General features: G+C 40.2%; 2 protein-coding genes across 6 annotated transcripts; both read right to left on the bottom strand.

The window, feature by feature from the left end:
• Nucleotides 1–466: 466 nt before the first annotated feature.
• rictor (rapamycin-insensitive companion of Tor) lies at nt 467–7988 on the bottom strand. Of its 2 annotated transcripts, none has more exons than XM_065481571.1 (23): nt 7599–7988; nt 7489–7548; nt 7250–7406; nt 7060–7191; nt 6819–7003; nt 6065–6763; nt 5288–5559; nt 5134–5235; nt 4896–5078; nt 4630–4838; nt 4488–4577; nt 4235–4436; nt 4011–4180; nt 3743–3953; nt 3424–3679; nt 2702–3262; nt 1867–2035; nt 1576–1811; nt 1301–1468; nt 1142–1249; nt 956–1085; nt 759–897; nt 467–699 (listed from the first exon to the last, which is right to left on the bottom strand). In XM_065481571.1, the coding sequence occupies exons 1-23, from the start codon at nt 7660–7662 to the stop codon at nt 571–573; spliced, it is 4632 nt and encodes a 1543-aa protein (XP_065337643.1). In that variant the 5' UTR covers nt 7663–7988; the 3' UTR covers nt 467–570. The 2 variants fall into 2 exon arrangements, with proteins under 2 accessions (XP_065337643.1, XP_065337651.1); XM_065481579.1 differs by having other exon boundaries at nt 7489–7536; nt 7599–7987.
• Nucleotides 7989–9579: 1591 nt separating this feature from the next.
• RhoGAP93B (MyTH4 and RhoGAP_KIAA1688 domain-containing protein RhoGAP93B) lies at nt 9580–17039 on the bottom strand. 4 transcript variants are annotated; one of them, XM_065481600.1, is made up of 17 exons: nt 16800–17039; nt 16288–16411; nt 15864–16002; nt 15610–15750; nt 15205–15555; nt 14235–15025; nt 13767–14032; nt 13131–13454; nt 12826–13070; nt 12339–12539; nt 11631–11795; nt 11351–11577; nt 11152–11302; nt 10986–11096; nt 10774–10931; nt 10463–10721; nt 9580–10092 (listed from the first exon to the last, which is right to left on the bottom strand). In XM_065481600.1, exons 2-17 carry the CDS (start codon nt 16386–16388, stop codon nt 9898–9900), a joined length of 3825 nt encoding a protein of 1274 aa, XP_065337672.1. In that variant the 5' UTR covers nt 16389–16411; nt 16800–17039; the 3' UTR covers nt 9580–9897. The 4 variants fall into 4 exon arrangements, with proteins under 4 accessions (XP_065337672.1, XP_065337663.1, XP_065337691.1 ...); XM_065481591.1 differs by lacking the exon at nt 16800–17039 and having other exon boundaries at nt 16288–16447; XM_065481619.1 differs by lacking the exons at nt 12339–12539; nt 16800–17039 and having other exon boundaries at nt 16288–16447.
• Nucleotides 17040–17152: the final 113 nt, after the last annotated feature.

The following is a 17152-nucleotide window of genomic DNA, read 5'->3' as shown; positions in this document are numbered from 1 at the left end:
TACCTGTTAAAACCTTTATTTGCGGCTTGCATATATTTATGCACACAAGGCACAATTATTTTTATCATCTCCTGATGCAAAAACAGTGCGAGTCTCTTCAAAATTGTGATCTTTTCAATGATTATACAGATTTTTCAATGATTATTTTGTAGTGGAATTCCCGGAATTTCTTGCTCTTTTAATTCGCAATTTTTTTTGTTAAATCGATAGTCGTTATCAATTTTATTACTGTGAAATAAGTAAGTGAATGAAATAAGCGAAATAAGAAACCTATATTATATTCTCTCGCTTTTCTTTTTGCATTTCATTTTCCACCCTTGTAAACCTAAATTATAGGATTGACCTGATATTATTAAAGAGACGTGTGTCACTTTCATTAGTAAATTTTTTTATCCAATTCTCTAGTCTCAATATCATTGCAAGAGAAAGTTCAATTGAATAAAATAAGAAAACTGCGCATAACATATATATTGTTACGTTTTGACTTTATTTAAACAATTTTTTGTTGCGCAGTTCAAAAGCGAAAATACAATGATTTATTAAGTATAACATTTAACATAATTTGTTGCTTTACTCATGGATAGTTGGAATTGATGTGGGTGTTTCTTCAAGTAAAACGCTGGGCGGAGAAAAAACAAGATTCGAGGTAGTAGCATTGGGATCTCTGGATTTAAGGATGTTAGTAGGTTCATCATAAAGCTGAAATGAAAAGACGATTTAATTGATAAAAAATCAATAATTAATGGAAGGTTGCGCACCTCTTCAAAAGAGCAATCGTAAAAAAGTTCTTGAACACTTTTCCGAGCTGAAAGTCTGTAGCTGGACGTTTCTAACAAACTACAAATGTCAGAGTAGAGGCACAGGTCTTGAAATACTTGAGGACATCTTTGCTTAAGCCTGCAGTAATTACAAAGATATTTTATAAATAAGTAAGTTACACACCACAAAAACGTACTGTAAAAGAGCTGTTTTTGATGACTTGAACCAAATTGGATTGCTTAGCCTCTCTGCGTGTTTGAGGATTTCATTTTTCACAGCGCACCTGCTCAGGATTGCGTTTTCTTCCCCTTTGATCTGACTCATATCTGCGGCCAAATAAAATGGTAGAAATCGACGCAAGGAATGATGAAACCTAGCCTACCAAGCTCAAAGTTGCTGATACTAAAATTGCTGTTAAGCGTAGCGGTCTCCAAGGTGGCGGAATTTAGAGTAAAACTTTCTATGCGAAATTCTTCACTGCTTTCAGTGTCTGCACAAATGTATTTTAATACGTATTTCAGATGGGGGAATTGAAACTGACCTGTTCGGGTGTGTCGGGAGCTTGTTGAGATCTTTCCCGTTCTGATTGGAGTTCTTGGATTTTGTGTGCGAAAGGAGCACGAAATGCACTTTGTGGGGTCATGCAATATGACTCCATCAAATGAACCCTCACTGTCTGAATAAGGACTCTCTCGACCGTTGAAATCGCCTGCATTTGTTAAGAAATAGTAAAAATATTAGTCTGTTATATATTTTAAATTATGAAAGGTTATGAAAAGAGAACCCAATGGCGAATATAAATTCAGTTCAGCTCACCTGCTTCAGGAACCTCCTCCAATTCGCAGAATGAATCGCGGTCCTTCCTCTTTTTCATCATCCGGGTAATGTAAATTGACTGTTCATTTTTGAACATATCACAGATATTGGCTGGCAAAGCAATTCCTTTGTAACAAGACTCAGTTGAGTACTGGACATTGATAAGTTTTGGAAGCCTGCAAATGGAGTTCAGAGATGACGGAGCCCTCCGTAGAGGCATATCGGAGTCAGTGGAGCTGAAAGACAAATTTTAATTCATATTGCTAGAGTATTTTATTTCTTAATTATTACCCAAACGGTTTCAACAGTCTGACTGACAGTTTTGTCTCATCACTTGCGGTTTCATATATGTCTCCCATTCGATTCGGAAGCGATCTAAGTGCTGCAAATCCTTTAACATCCTGCCAACTGCTTGACAGCACTTCCTTTGCTGATTCATTAATAGATCCAATTGGTGACGCTGAATAAATATGAGATGGTTAGCCAAAAGCTACTAATTTGTAAACAATTTTAACTTTTTATAAGATTATTAGCGAAAAAATTCAATCACACTGGCATAAAATATTAGCCAATTAAAATTCTTACTTAATCAATTAGGATCGAGTAAGTTAATAAAAACCAATTAATTGAAAATACTCAAAATCCAGTATACATTATATACTGATTTTTTGTTCGATTAACCTCTGCTCAGCACCTCCGGTGGGCTATGAGCTCACCGGGTCCCAGTATAATCACCGAGCAAATTACATGGGGCCCTAGTATGGCCTAAGTGTCCGCAGAGGAGCTTGGCCTTCTTTTTGTTCCACCGATTTAAACGCAAAACATTTTCTGGAAAAGTGGTAAACCAACAATTGGCGAGTTGGCACTGGTGCGCCTCCCAGTCTCGCTGATAAATATTTGAGAAATTTGGGGTCAAATAGCCAAGCCACTAACTAGCAATAATTGCCATCTCTGACAATGGACAGCCAGCAGGAACAGATCCCCCAAATTCTCGCACCGCTGTGACACTCTAGGAATACCTCAACAATGCGAGCCAGAAAACTGGTTATAATATATGTATCATGACTTGAAAAAAAATTGCACGAAATTTGAGTTTAAAGAGGACTTTTTAAATAATAATACTTACAACCCAAAGTGACTTCCAAGTTACTTTGCTTTGACTCATCTTCAATGACAAATTCAGGAGGTATTGATCCTGAGTTCACAGATATGCTTCTAATCCTGGGACTTCTTTCTGGCTTTTTAAAAGGCTCCTTGATTTTGGGCGACTCTCCCATCATGGCAAAATCGCTCTTCGACTCACTGTAGCTTCTCTTGTGGTGCTGTTGGTACTTTCCAGGTTTTGAAAGTGGCAACGTTTGAGACCGTGTTGATGTCAGAGACAAAAGCGGAGGAATCACAGTGCTGATACCATTAATCCTGGACGGAGATGCATTGGCAGACGCGGTGCTCTGCACCATTAATGGGTTAATCACACACTCCAGTTCTCCGTCAAAGGGAACAACATATCCAGCGCTTGCGGACGAAGAACAGTGACTAGTGGAGCGCTTTCGCCTGTTATCAGGCAACTCAAACCAAATGCCGGTGTCATCAGGGAGAATTTTGTCTTCCGGTTCTAGGGGCGACAAGTCTGGCACTTTTATAACAGGAAATTTGTCGTTACGGGCGTGGCGAACTGTAATCCATCCTGCAAAGAATAAAAATGACAATAAAGACCACAAAAGAGTATTTTATGAACAATCAATCGCCTGATAGCCAGTCAAACGTTTCTAACTTCTTGGCGTTTATGATATAAGCTTAAATTGTGAGATATATTGAAATAAGTGTTTTATCATTTTTTGCATGCACCTGAATATTCTAAATGACATGAGCCCAGATCAGTAGTGGCCAGAAGGGAGCAGGCGTAAAACGCCGCAGCTCGAACGCCGTAATGAGGACATCCTGTTGCAAGGTTGACGAGGCTTTCAGCCAATGGTATTGGTTCGTTTAACGACTCCAGTAGTTGTATTCCTCCAGTCGATGAGGATATGTGGCTCAGTGCCCAAATCACAGTCTTTAGGTTGGTTACATCCTCTTCCGTGTTGACAAGTCCAATATCAATAATCTGAATACAAAAAAGTTGAGCTTCTAGCATTACTAGGATTAGAACTGGTGAAAATGGTTTAACCTCAAAATATTTTCTAAGCAGGTTCATGTCTTGAGAAAGAAGCTCAAGGCCATCCTTGTGTTGAACCAACTGTCCATATAAGTGAGGTGCTAAGTAGGAGTTTTTGATGACATTTTTCGCGTTGCTCAGTCTTCCAGTATAAGAACCCTCTTCGTTCTTCTGGTGCATTGTAAGCGCCTCGTGAAGGTTAGCTTCAACAATCCGCACATACCTTCAGAAAAAGGACAGTTTAAATAATCTGAACTATAATGATTAAGTTCAAACTCACTTTTCATTAAACGTGTTCTTCCACAAGTGAAGCTCATTCTGGACAAAGTTGGCATCATTCAAGTATGAAAACCCAGTTTGGGTGGAGAGAAAGCGGATTAGCAAGAGCCTTCCTCTATCTCCTAGTTGTAACAAAGTGGGTCTCAGCTGTACTAACGCTTCCATATAAGGCTGGAGTGATGCATTCGTTAATTTAAAACGTACACTTTTTTCAAACAAATTCACCTTGTAATCACAGGCTTCATCCAGAATGTCTGAGGCAGCCAAAGAAACTTGAGTACTGGAGTCATAAAGTTGCATGACGAGTAGCTCAATGCCCCAAAGTTCAAAGTCAGCAACATGAGATCGAACAAGAAGCAGGAAAAATTTGGTGGCATAAATTCGAGATGATTCCAACGGTGACTTAAGGACTTTTCCTAGAATTTGTCTAAAATGCACAATTCAAGCCAGATCCTTTGCAAAAAGGCAATAGTAAAACCTTGGCATTCCATCGTGGGTGTAATCCAAGCTTGATACAATAAGCTTCACATAGCAATCATGTTTGGTATCAACTACCAACGTCATTAGACTGAAAAGATGAAAAGTCAAAATCAAAATATCAAACGAAAATTATTATTTACTTTTTGAAAATGTTTGTTGACTCCAAAATTTTTGTGCCTTTGCTGAAATGGCTTAATCTTCCAATCACAAGGAAATACACTTGGCACATTGAATGAGTCACGTTGTGGGGACTAAAAAGAACATCATGTGCACTTTCAGCCTTCAAGATGGCTTGAATGTGTTCTCCAATGTCAGCCATCAAATCAGTCAAAATTCGGCTTGCCTCTCCCTGGTTCGAATATTTAATTTTAATTCTAAAAATATGTCATGAGAGAATAAAACTCACTTCATCTGCTTCGACCAAATATTCCACAAGCTCACAGGCCACCAGAGTGTAGAGGTGGGAATGGGAGTGACCTAGTTTAATTTGACTGAATCTGTTGTTGCTGGGCCTGAAAAACTCTACCAATCTTCGAGCAAATAGCTTGAAATTTGAATCCTCCAGTTTCATCAATGAATTGTTTCGACTCTTAAAATATACCAATGTTAGACCAAAAAGTGCTAGTTGGATTAAGCAGACATACCCTTAGAATTGTCAACACTACATTCCAGTTCCAGAAGAAGGGATCCTTATTTGCTAACACTGCAGACTTTTTAATCGAGTCTTCAATGTCTTTGGACACCATCTATTATGAATCAAATTAAAACGATGCCACGTGATAAACATGAAATGCTTACAAGAAGAACAGCTGACTTAGGAACAATTTGGCCAGCGACTAACTCGATTTTGAGTTTACCAGAAAAATGCATGAGTTGTTGCAGAAAAAAACTCGATGGGGTGGGCCTCATTTTCATCATGGAATTCAGTCTTGAGATGACGTTGAGAGCGGAGAGAGAGCGCTGCTGAGAACAGGCACCACTTGAGCCACTTGCATAGGCCACCAGTGTTGGTAGACTCGGCAGGGCGCAACCCGTCGGCAAGAGATTGTGGTTCAACAGCAGTACATGGCCTTTTAAGTTAATTTAACAGGGTTAAAAATTAGGTGCCTCTTATGTCAAAAATAAGGGAAAGTAAAGAATTAGAAAAAATAGCAACCAATCCATTGAGGTGAAAAAAATTTGATTTCTCGAAAGAAAATGTGTTCGGTGTAAAAAAAATACACAAAATGTATCGAGTTCATATCCACTAAAAAGGATAATAATAAATTATGGATGAACTAATTTCTACAGTAAGTGCGATCAACAAATTAAATCATTGTGCTCATTTTTAAAGGGTCAAAAATAGTAAGTTTAGCACATAATTTCAAGCTATTTGCGTTCCTATAGTACATTTAACTCAAAAGCTTTAAAAGAGAAAGTCATTTTTATATTAGATTTGATTAAGTGGGGGAATCACTGAATTTAAGCTGCGATGAAAATTTTATTTTAGATCACTTCTTAATTTAAAATGTTACATAAGTATATAAAATTATTTTTTGAATTCTAGCAATACGTGGTTTAAAAGCTAAAGTTTACCTAGTAAAATAGCAGCCCTGAGCGAGATGAAGGAGTCGCTAGTTACAATAACCTCAATCAGCGCCTCCAAAAGGTTGGCCTCAATGAAAGTCTGCAACAGCAGTGCCTTGTGGACTTCAACCAAGTTTGGCCTGAATACCGAGAGGTTCGGCAGAATTTCCTTGCCCTCCAAGGCCACAAAGCCGTCGGCCAGCTTCCAGGCGTCCTGCATCTTAGACGGGTCCACGTCTGACAACGCCACACTGGCTTCGTCCGTCCAGGAGATTTCAGGCACTCCCAAGAGTTCACTGAAAAGGTCCAGGACGTTCTTCCTGCTCTCCAAATGCTGGAACCTGAGCACGTCGACTAGTGACTTTAGTCCACTAGACACGTCAGAGGGGTCGCAGAAATGGAGAAAGCCTGGGAATGAGCGTAACACAGAAAGGATGGAGGTGTGGGTGCTGCTGATCCGTGAGTCTCGGTCCTCCTTGTTCTTTTCACCAGATGTCCAGCCGTAGTGTTGGTAGTGGATGTCGCAGTATGGTGCCGATAGCACAGTCAGGTCAATTTTAGCCTGCTTCCTGGTCTTTGGATGAACCAAAAGGAAGAGCAGGGAGCCGACCAACACTTCCGTTACCCTGGGGGAGTGAGACTCAATGAGATTTCGGCTCATTGATGCCACACCACCGCAAGAGATGAATGGGTCAGGGCACATCACAGCTATAAAAATCGGGTTAGTAAGAAATACACAAAGTGTGACTCCTATTTCACTCACCTAATTCTGCCAGGGTTGCAAGACAAACTCGCAAGATTTTGTCTTTTTCTTCTGCTCCTCCGTTGGCAAGCGAAACCAACGACCGAGCCAACTCTTTGGGAAACAAATTGGGCCCACACATGATGATCCTCCGACAAAATCTGAGAGCTTGCACTCGCTCAACATCACTATCAGAGTCTAATATTCTGCAGACATAGAAATATTTTTTTAAAGAATTTATTAAAATAAAATCAACTCCCACCTAGCCACTAGATAGGGTAACCGCAGTCTAATTATTGCAGCCACGTCCTGCTCATCTTTGATCAAACGTCTTATTGTTCGAATTCCGGTTGCTCTTATTCTTGCCGTTTCGTGGACCAAAGAGACTCGTAAGCTATCCAAAATAATTACCGTCTAGAGGCGGAATATATATGCCAAAAATCAATTTGTACCAGCATAGTATTTCATCAAATGTGTAGTTTAAATTAGCCAAATTTTCCTTCGTGAAAAAATTGGTACATGCGTTTAGGTATCCAAATTTTTTCGCTTCGGAGATTCCTTGCCGTCGCGTAATGTTGCTCAAAATTTCAGTTGTCATTTCATTTGGATCTATAAAAAAATTGGATGAATTTCAAAATATAGCATAAAAATATTTTAGCAATTTGCTTATTGAAAACAATAAAACAATTACCTTTTGTAACATCCAAACGGACGTATTCATCCTCGCTGTCACGCCGATCTGAATTAAGCGCTTAATGATTATTAGATTTTCCTATTTGATTATAAATCAGGGAAACTCACTGGTTCGAATGGACGATGAATGGTTCGATCGGAGACTGCGGCCCCTGTACATCCAGCCAGACATTTTCAGCCTAATATGATTATTCAGCAGGAAATCGTGCCTGTATTAATTGCTTCAAAATTTGCGAGCTCGCGAAACAGTGGCCCAACTTGAGTTCGACTCCTGGGTCCCGGTCTCCTCTCAGCCCTCCTCGTTGCACGGCGGAATCCCCATGGCAAACGATGGTGTCGGGAAGAGTGTTTGCAAACTCGAAAGCAGCTTCTGTCTGTGAATCGCGAATAACGTGGAATTTGCAGGCCGCAAGCCGAATCCGTTCATCAAAACAACACTGCTCTAACAGCGCGAGAGGGGCGTTGACCCTCCGGCGGCTCGAGAGCAAGAGACCAGAGACAGAGTACGCTCCGAGTACTACCAGGGGGAGCAAGCAGCACAGCACACAGTCTGACTGCCTGTCTGGCTGCTTTTTGTCAATGGGGCTGCACGGCCGCAGTAAAGACTAGTGATGAATTGAGCCGAGGCGAATCGATAGTGCTCAACTGCTTATTGTATTCCTGACAATAAGATTAAAATTACTCATCGGCCGTCGCACTTGTATTTTTCCCACGTTGCTTTTAATCAAAAATTGATTCTTTTTCGCTCGATAGCTAAAATGATTTATATTATGCTTTGACACTAAACATAATTCCCAAAATTTAACAATATTATCTAAATTATTGAGATTTTAATGATGCTGATACTTAATTAAAGATGTTATAATTTTTCAGCATTTTTACAAATTTGTTGGATTTATTCCTGACATTATAAAGCCATGAAGTAACTTAATTTTCCTGTCACATAATGATATACTTTTTTATAATATATGCACACACACACATTTATATATATATATATATATATATATATATATATATATATATATATATATATATATATATATATATATATATATATATATATATCACGTGTGATCTGAGGTCATAGTTCCAAATCTAAGGAAACACATAGATCATAACTTAAAAAATCATGCAGATACCTTAATCCCAAGGTTGTCTGGATTTTCTTATGTATATTTGTTGTGACCTATCTACTGCATGGAGGAGGATGGAACAAATGAAACAAGCTAATCGAAAAGTTTCTGTTCATGTGACTTATATTTTTGGTTATCTGGATATATATTATTAGTTATTACATTATGTTTATATGTACACAATAGTGTTCCACAAATCATAGTAAATCAGATACAAAATAAAAATGGAACAAAGTAGCTGACACTTAATATAGTTCGCAAATCATTACAACCATGTTCAATAGAAAATGCGGCACTTGGTAGAGGAAAACCGTCGAGAGAAAATTATATCTAACCATGGCTCAGCAAAGCCAAGGAAGCAAAATTGTGGGGCAGTATTGTTCCTTTAAGTACGTGATGATCAATCAATATTCTTAAAGACGGAGATTCAGGAAGGCAAGAGGCTTTTTCAGAAATATTGATGTTTAAATGCATTTTCTCAAAAATACTTGACAAGTTGACCACAAAGGTAAAGAAATAAAGTGGTACATTATAATGTATGTGGGCGAAGAAAATTATTCATGCTGCCCAATTCATAAAAATTTAAGTAATTCAAGATGGCACATGCAAAATAACATCGTTTATATTCTGTAATTCTCAAAATAACTTTTGTCGAAAAAATTTCTTCACAAGCCAGTACAAAGTTTACCAATCGATGGTATACTTTTAGAGGGTTGATATTGTTTGGCTCATTTAAATAGTAAATTAATATTGCTGCTTCCAAGATTTTAATTTTCCAGGATTAATAAGCGATTTCTGCATGTTATTAAGTTTCCTAAAAGTTCCAGGTCCAAAGAATTTGGCATTTTTGACTTGAATTGGACCAGCTGTAATCAACATTTAATGCGACGAACTTTTTTAACATGAAGTTCCACAACATTTTGTAAGAGGAAATTTCAAATAGGGTTTATCTGTTAAATTTTTTCAATTTAAAGAGGGTCGAAGATTTGTATCTGAAATTTTGAACCCTCAAAATATTTAGGACTAGCAGTGCAAATCAAAAAACTGACGCGAGTGTCGTCAAATTCACTAAATAACGCTCCCAGTATAATTCAGGTGCAAAAGGCCAAAACAAACTAAAAGAGAATGTTCAGCTTACTAGATTCACAACGTTTTGGCAGACAACTTTACGTGGAATTCGCTATAGCTCGTGGGAAATATGACAATAGTTTTGTTAGTTCAATATTAGTGTGGCATATTGAGTTGAAGAGTGAGGCAAATTTTGCAACAATTTAAAATACTTCACTCATAAAACTTGTGTCTAGAGTCTGGATCAGAGTGCGCATGAATGCCATCTCTTTGCGGGCATTTTCAATGATGACTCTGGGATCGTTCGACCGACATCGAAGGCAATTGGGGGCCATCACCATAGCAAGATTGCTAGCATCCATCTTTGTCACTTGGACTACCTCTGGTCTGGCGAAAATCTGTAAGATGATAGGGGGTTTCATCAGATTCTAATTGTATAATATTCACAAATGAAATGAAATATGATTAAAATAAAAATAAATTTCAACTTGCTCTCATATTTACCTGAAGGAATTCTCAAGCCATACAAACCAATTTGAGAAATCACAATATTTAGACAAAAAAATGTACATTTTGGTTCATACCTGAGCTTGCTGGATATGTTCACAAATAATTTAGTTTTATTGTATATTATGCTATAATTTTCCACATTGGTTTGTGCAGCTGTAACTTGTGCTAGTAAATCCAAATTCATGTTCAAATAAATAATAGGGAAGTGGTCATTTCCACAATCATCGGAAATTTAGAACATAAAAATGGAAAATTCACCTGTAGGAATCTGACCAGGTAGCACAGCACAAGTCTGTTGAGCTCAGGCAGCATCTGGACAATAGCAAGGCACGCCTGGGGATCGTCATGGCATTTGACACACTCTTCATACATAGAATCCGGGATGAGAGGCTCATACAGCTCCCGATACCACAGTTTCAACAAGGACGCCGGCAGGTGAGGATCACAGGTGTCGGTGAGCTGCCACTGGTCAATTTGCGATTTCATAGCTGCCACCTCGTCAATGTCAGCTGACACCCTGGATACGATTCATTATTAGCTGATGCAAATTTTGAAATTGGCATAACTACCTGAAGATTCCTTCAGTCTGTGCACCTTGCAGTCTAAGCACCTCTTCTGATAGAGTGGTTTGAACCCAAGGCAGCTTCCTTTGGGGGTACCTCTCCTTCTGGACCTCCATAACTTCGTCCAGGTTGTTTCCAAACATGCTTGTGCGGAAGATTTGAATCTAGCACGCAATTCATTTAGCAAAACTAATTTAAGGGAAATTATGTTAAATTACTTTTGCCTGTTCAATTTCTTCAATGGTTGGTTTCTTTGGCTGCTTCCTGCCGGTCACTCCTATCCTCTCCAATCGCTGACAGCAGATCTTGGCGAAGTGACTAATTTGAACCTGAGTAAAAGGTGGTGATAAATAACTAGGATTATGGATTTGTGCGCAAACTTACATGAATGGGCCACTTCCCGACTTCTGGGAAGTTCAAACTTGGGTCTCTGTGTCTGTTCATGTAGCCATCCAAATATTTTTGGAATTTTTCTGAAGGTGGGAAGAATGCGAGACATATTGAAAGGAGCTCCCATCCCCGACGAAGACTCTCCCTGAGTGATTTAATCATAATCAATTCAAAAGAAAGAAAAGCAACATACTTTCTGGGGTTCTCAGTAGTTTGCCTGCAGATCTGGATATAAAGCTCATCTCGAAGACCAGGCTTGGTGTAGCCAGTAATACAAATCTCTAAAGCAACAGAAAACAAGGTGCTGCCTGGCTTGGTCTTGCGATCACCCATGTACACTTGCACCAGTTTGAATAGCTCACAAGCCTCCTTCTTGAGTGCCTTGTCATTCAGCACCAGCATAGGCTTTTGAATGCCATCCTGGTAATAAATTTGCAGTAGTTACTAGCAAGAACAGTAAAGAGTCTTGTTACTTGTGTCCATGACAGCATATCTCTAATGGTGAATTTTTTCCTGAATATTCCTTTTTTGTGGAAATTCAGATTGTCCTCAGCGTATTTTTCAATGTCGCTGTCTGATGGAGGCCTTTTTTCTTTGGCTGAAGGATTCATCAAAAATTTTGATGCTTGTCGTGGCAGCTGTGATCAAATTATTGGATTTAGATTGCATAATGAAAGGAAGTTGGTTTTGAAAGTATGGTACAACAGAAAACTCTTAAAGACATGACATAGCTGCAAAAGATAGGTAGCTTGTAGAAGTAGTGCAAGAAATAGTGTTTCAAAATTTCATTATCTCAGGGAAAACATTAACCAATATAATTCAACTAAGAAAAATAGCCCAGTGGCTCTAGTCTGTGTGGGTTTTTGACAAGGATTGGCGGGTAACACAACAAACAATTGAAATTGGCTGACAAGTGCAAGGGAGTATTAGATTAATAGTTCGCTTTTAGCCACCAATCCTAGTTGTAAATCCACACCATGATTTTTAGTTTAATTCAATTCCCACAATGCAAAGTAATTTATATTTTGTGTAAGTAATTTTAATTCATGTTGTTTATTGACAAACAACAAACAATCAAGTTTATTTCAAAAAATTCCTGAAGGTCCCAATGTCTCGAATTAATAGAATGGAAATGAAAGCCCACACTATTTTTTACACGGCAGGTAGAGAGAAGAGCTCACCTGATCAGTGGAAATCATGACGGGCTGGAAGACACAAGGGCCAACAAGATAAGAGTTTGGGGGCGATATTGCTATTGGCAGGGTTTGCATGCGACACCCCCCATTGGAAGAGAGACACGACATCATCTGATGTTGACTCTGATGTTGGTGTTGGTGATAGTGGTGCTGCGGGTGGTTACTGCTTTGAGGAGCACGCAGCAACTGCAGCATTACATTTGCGCTTTAGTCTTCAACTCGCATGCCAAGCATCCACAGAATAAATGAATTGAGATTGACCGTGCGAATTTCAGTTTCTATGGATGCAGCAAAGAAAACACTCATAGTTTGCACTAACTTTGTGAAACTTGTGCAAACTAGATTTAATTGGTAGATAAGTAAACCACACTGTGTAAAACAAAATTACTTGGAACACGCTTTAGGCAAGAAAGAATTTCAGTTATAGAGACAGAGTTGAGAAGAAGAGGAAAAAAGGGAAATGGTCGGATACCTCACTCTTCTCCAAAACTGGTGAGTACAATACTGGAGGCATTGGAGCTGGTTCCTTCTTACGCTTCAACGACGCGTGTTGCGTCTCAAGGGGGTATGAACCAGACTGTAGCGCCAAACTCATGCCCCGCGCCCCTCCAGCGGTCAAAACACTGGCGGATGGGGCAGTGGCAGCCATTGAGTTATAGTAAGTGGCTTCATCATCTTTCTTACAGTCGGGGAGGTCGTAATTGCCCCTTGTCGATTCTGTTATTTAACAAGTTAGTGGTAACAGTTAAGCCGATTATGATAATGCGCACAACGCACCCATTAACGTGTGACTTCTGCTTGGTTTCGGTCTGTTACTGCTCATGTAATTGTAGGGGGATGTTGAGTGGTGCGGAGGAGGCTGCGGCTTCGAAGAGGAACTTTGGTGGTGGCTGCAGGTCCGCCTTGGAATGGGCAGATCATCATCGCTGTCGGGGTCCAAATAGTGAGCGTCATCCAAATATTCCTGCGAGCTCGAGTCGGGGTTAGACATGCCTTCATCGTCAGCAAACTCATCACTGTCATCATCATGTCTGCCTGCCGACTCCTCTGAATGGAGCGAATCTTGTTCATCATTCAATGGATCACTGAACTTGTAGCAACCTGAATAGATTGAAAATCAAGTAAATTCTACGGTAAAAATACATGTAGAAATACATTTTACCAAAAAATACGCTTCTAAAGAGTTTCTTTAGAGAAACTTTAATGTAAGATAATGCTTTCAAAAATAAAGTGTACGCGTTGAAAGACATCATGGCAAATACTGTGAATTGTGTTTGACAATACATGACACAGATTTTAACCGCAAAATACAAGGAAACATTGAAATCCCAGATGTTAATGCAAGGGGAGTGGGTTTGCGGTTGGCGGATGTGTGCATCATCAAGGGTCAAATGAAAAGCACGTGATGCGCACCTGAAAGTTTTGCTTGCTCCAAAATGTATTGCTGAAGAGGGAGTAGGTGAGCCTGAGTAGCAGGATCCAACGGATACGAGTAGTCCAAATTAGTGTAAAGGTGCTTGGATGAAGGGTCTCCAACTACCGATCTACTTGCTGTGCTAGAAGACGCGGAGCCGTTGTGATGATGCGCACAATCAGAGCTGCTTCTAATGCTGCCTGAAGTTGCTTCGCTGTCTGAGCGATGGGAAAAGCTTGGCTCTCTTGTGATGTCTGTACCCCTCCTTCAAAAGGCATTAAGAAATTGGGTTAGCACTGTCACCGTTACATTCTATTTCCCGATCTCTTGAAAATTTGAGCTATGGGCTAGTTAGATTTCTTAGATATTTAACTGAAATATTTTTATATTGCCATTAACTTTTGGATGCGAGCGGATTTTTAATTTAAACATCTCTCAATCCAAGCAACACAAGCAATATGTCTTACCTGCTGGAGCTGCTACCTGTGGTGTGAAGGCCAGAGTCAGCGGGGGAGAGTAGGGGACTATTAGACGAGATTGACTTGTTCAAGCCTAATTTTGACTCCACAGGGCCAGGGCCGGATTCATGCGCCGCCCCAATGACGGTGTTTTCTGCTCTTGTCAATGGACTAGAATCAGCAGACCGAGCACCTTCCAGGTGATACTTTTCAGCATTTGACTTTCTATGTCCGACCGGCGTGACAGCTGTTTCGGTCCTTAAAAACTCCTGGCCGGTAGGCAGGTACTTGCGTCTGGCCTGTGGCGTTGACTCAACACTCCTTAGACCAGATGGAGACACCATGAAGTACTTTTCGTGCATGGCGTCGTCGTCATTGTACTTGCAGCTGCGACTGTGATGCTGTTGCTGCTGGTATTTATTGCTGACTAACTCGGGGCGAGTCTGCATGAAGCTGTAGCTGCGGCAGAGCGAGCTTGACGAGGGATGATTGCTGACCAGTTCATGCTGCGATGTGCCTCTCTCAGCTGAGGGCGATGATTTTTCCCTGGCAACGTCAAAGCTGCGCTGTTTGGGGATCACAAATGATGCAGGTTGGTCTGATAGTCCATAACGATCAAGACTCTGAGCTGCATTTGAGCCGATTGCGGCTGCACTTGGGCTTTTCTTCTTACTGAAGAGAGGAGTGCTGGTAGACACCGTGATGCCAATGTCAGCACTGGGAGAGTGTTTCGTCTCCCTGTATTCTCTCTGGTGGCGAATTTGATTACTGCCTCGGCTACTGTTGCTACCAGTGTGAGTCTGGAAGAATTTCAATAAATTTTTATTTGATATTGAAATGCAATTTCTATGGCGTTGCAACTAAGGCTTGATAGATTTTGTGGAAAATTTCAAAAATGTATTTCTGAACCTTATACTCTAATATATTAATATTCCTGATGCAAAAGTGTAAAAACATAATATTATTTTATTGGCAATACCTTTGGTGTAGCTCCAGGCGGTGTTTTCTGAGATTCAATAGACGCAAACCCATCATCAACTGAAGCATGCTTGTGCGGCACACTTGATGAGCTTGCTGACCTGCTGGATTCTGGTTTGCTGACATTTTTGCTGCGCCTGCCCCTCTTCTCCGCATCATCTGCAAATGCCCCCTTTGCTCTGCTGGAATCCTCAGAGGCTGGACTAGCACTGGGAGACGAGGGACTCACTCGCTGCGTTCGCTTGTTTGAGAGAGGAGAACTAGCAGGACTGGTTTGGGTCTGGGTGCACAAGGGTTTCCCATTGGGAGACGAGCTGCTAGTAGGAGTGGTTTTTGTTGAAGATGTTTTGTGCTGCAAATCAATGCACGTTAGTACAGGTCGAACGCAATTATGGTCAAAATTAACTGTTTGGACTGGAGTTGAAGCAAGAGAGTCTTGCTTTTCTGACTTAGGCCATTTAACTGATCTGCCTGGGGTCTGAGTGGCAACCGACTCCTTCTTTATTGAAGAGGTCTCGTCACTGACTTCAGTGTTATTTTTCAAAGTCTGCAAAATCAACAGTAAAATAAAAGAAATCCAAGGGAGCAGGGGCATAAACGAAAAGCAGCGAGAAGAGTAACAAAACAGCAACAAACATAAGCCCATGAATGGATAAATACCTGCAACTTTGCTAGGGGAATGATGTCACAGTTGTGCGGCCTGTGCCACACAGTCTTCTGCGAGGTTGCATTGTAGTAGTAAAACCTTTGAGTTGCCTGGTCAAAAAGCTCCCACCACTGGTTATCATCAGTCTTTTTCCTAAAAAGCGAAAATCGTTCAGCTTCACGTGCCTCCAACCACGATGAGAGAGTGCTCATGAATATTCATGTGTATGCAAAACGGATATGAATGTCAACAAGCAACAATGCGCGGTCTCTAATAACAGATCACACTGCTGGCGCTCAAGTTTCCCAAGCAAACCTTAATTATGCATTAAATCAAGTTTAATCTAATGCAGTATTTGGGTGTGGTTTGTTTTTGGCACCAGCTTGTATGTATTATTGATTTCTGGTGTTCGGCCTTGAAAAGTTAAATTCTACTTACACAGGCACACCGAATGGTGGGTCCCAAACACACTCTCCAGTCGAGAGGTTTGCATACATATGCTCCTTTGTGCGAGGTTCAATAATTTCGACCCACTCCATCCTGGAATGAATATCGCACGTCCCTGCAACAAAATGATCGATACATACATATGAATTTAATTAAAAAGTGCACATGCTTCAGATGAAGGAACACTGCAGTCAAAGTAGAACAAACAAGTGTGGTGCTCTTGCACCTATTTTGCATTACATTTTATCAAACGTCGAGATGTTCAGGGACAACATCAAAGGCTCATTTCGGGCTATCATAATGCCATGTGATTTTACTGTCAAAATACTGCTTCTTGCAAATAATACTAGATACATAAGATCGCGATCAAGAAAATTTACTGCTAGCTGTGGCCAGCGAAATTTACCTAGAAGCAAGGTCACTTCTTAAACTCGGGGGAGATTGTTACTAAAAGTGTGACATTTATTATGCACTTTACTCCGGCGCAAGTTTGTATACATTACCTTCTACTAAGAGCTTCTCAAGTAGTGTGAGCTGCTTCCAAGAACAAATGCGATATCGACATTTTCTTGCTTCGCTCAAAGATTGTCGCTGCAGGAAATGATCATTGTGATGCAGCTGGGCAGGAGCGCATTGAAACTGCCCAAACAAACAAATCGCTATTGATGGGATGGGTTCGCTCCGCAGTTAGTCCATTTTGAAATGCACCTGGAAGATGTATTCCTGGGAAAACAAGGCAAGTACAGCTACACTGTTGCCAACATAACCATGACCTGTCACCTCGCCGACTTAAATTGACTAGGGTAAGGATTCTAGTCATTTAAAGGTTTTTTAATATTCTATAAATTTCTTTCAA

The sequence above is a fragment of the Cloeon dipterum genome, chromosome 1 (assembly GCF_949628265.1).
Source record: "Cloeon dipterum chromosome 1, ieCloDipt1.1, whole genome shotgun sequence".
Taxonomy (NCBI): Eukaryota; Metazoa; Arthropoda; class Insecta; order Ephemeroptera; family Baetidae; genus Cloeon; species Cloeon dipterum.
Note: the sequence above shows the minus strand (reverse complement) of the source record. Positions and strands in the feature narration are given on the sequence as shown.

Excerpts from the sequence above, each read along its gene's own strand:
- rictor (XM_065481571.1), bottom strand. The coding sequence starts at position 7,662 with ATGTCTGGCTGGATGTACAGGGGCCGCAGTCTCCGATCGAACCATTCA. Across the intron at positions 4,437-4,487 it reads ACCCACGATGGAATGCCAAG|ACAAATTCTAGGAAAAGTCC; the intron begins GTTTTACTATTG and ends TGTGCATTTTAG. Across the intron at positions 700-758 it reads ACGATTGCTCTTTTGAAGAG|CTTTATGATGAACCTACTAA; the intron begins GTGCGCAACCTT and ends TTTTCATTTCAG.
- RhoGAP93B (XM_065481600.1), bottom strand. The coding sequence starts at position 16,388 with ATGGAGTGGGTCGAAATTATTGAACCTCGCACAAAGGAGCATATGTAT. Across the intron at positions 15,026-15,204 it reads CGCCTGGAGCTACACCAAAG|ACTCACACTGGTAGCAACAG; the intron begins GTATTGCCAATA and ends AAATTCTTCCAG. Across the intron at positions 12,540-12,825 it reads CAGTTTTGGAGAAGAGTGAG|TTGCTGCGTGCTCCTCAAAG; the intron begins GTATCCGACCAT and ends GTAATGCTGCAG.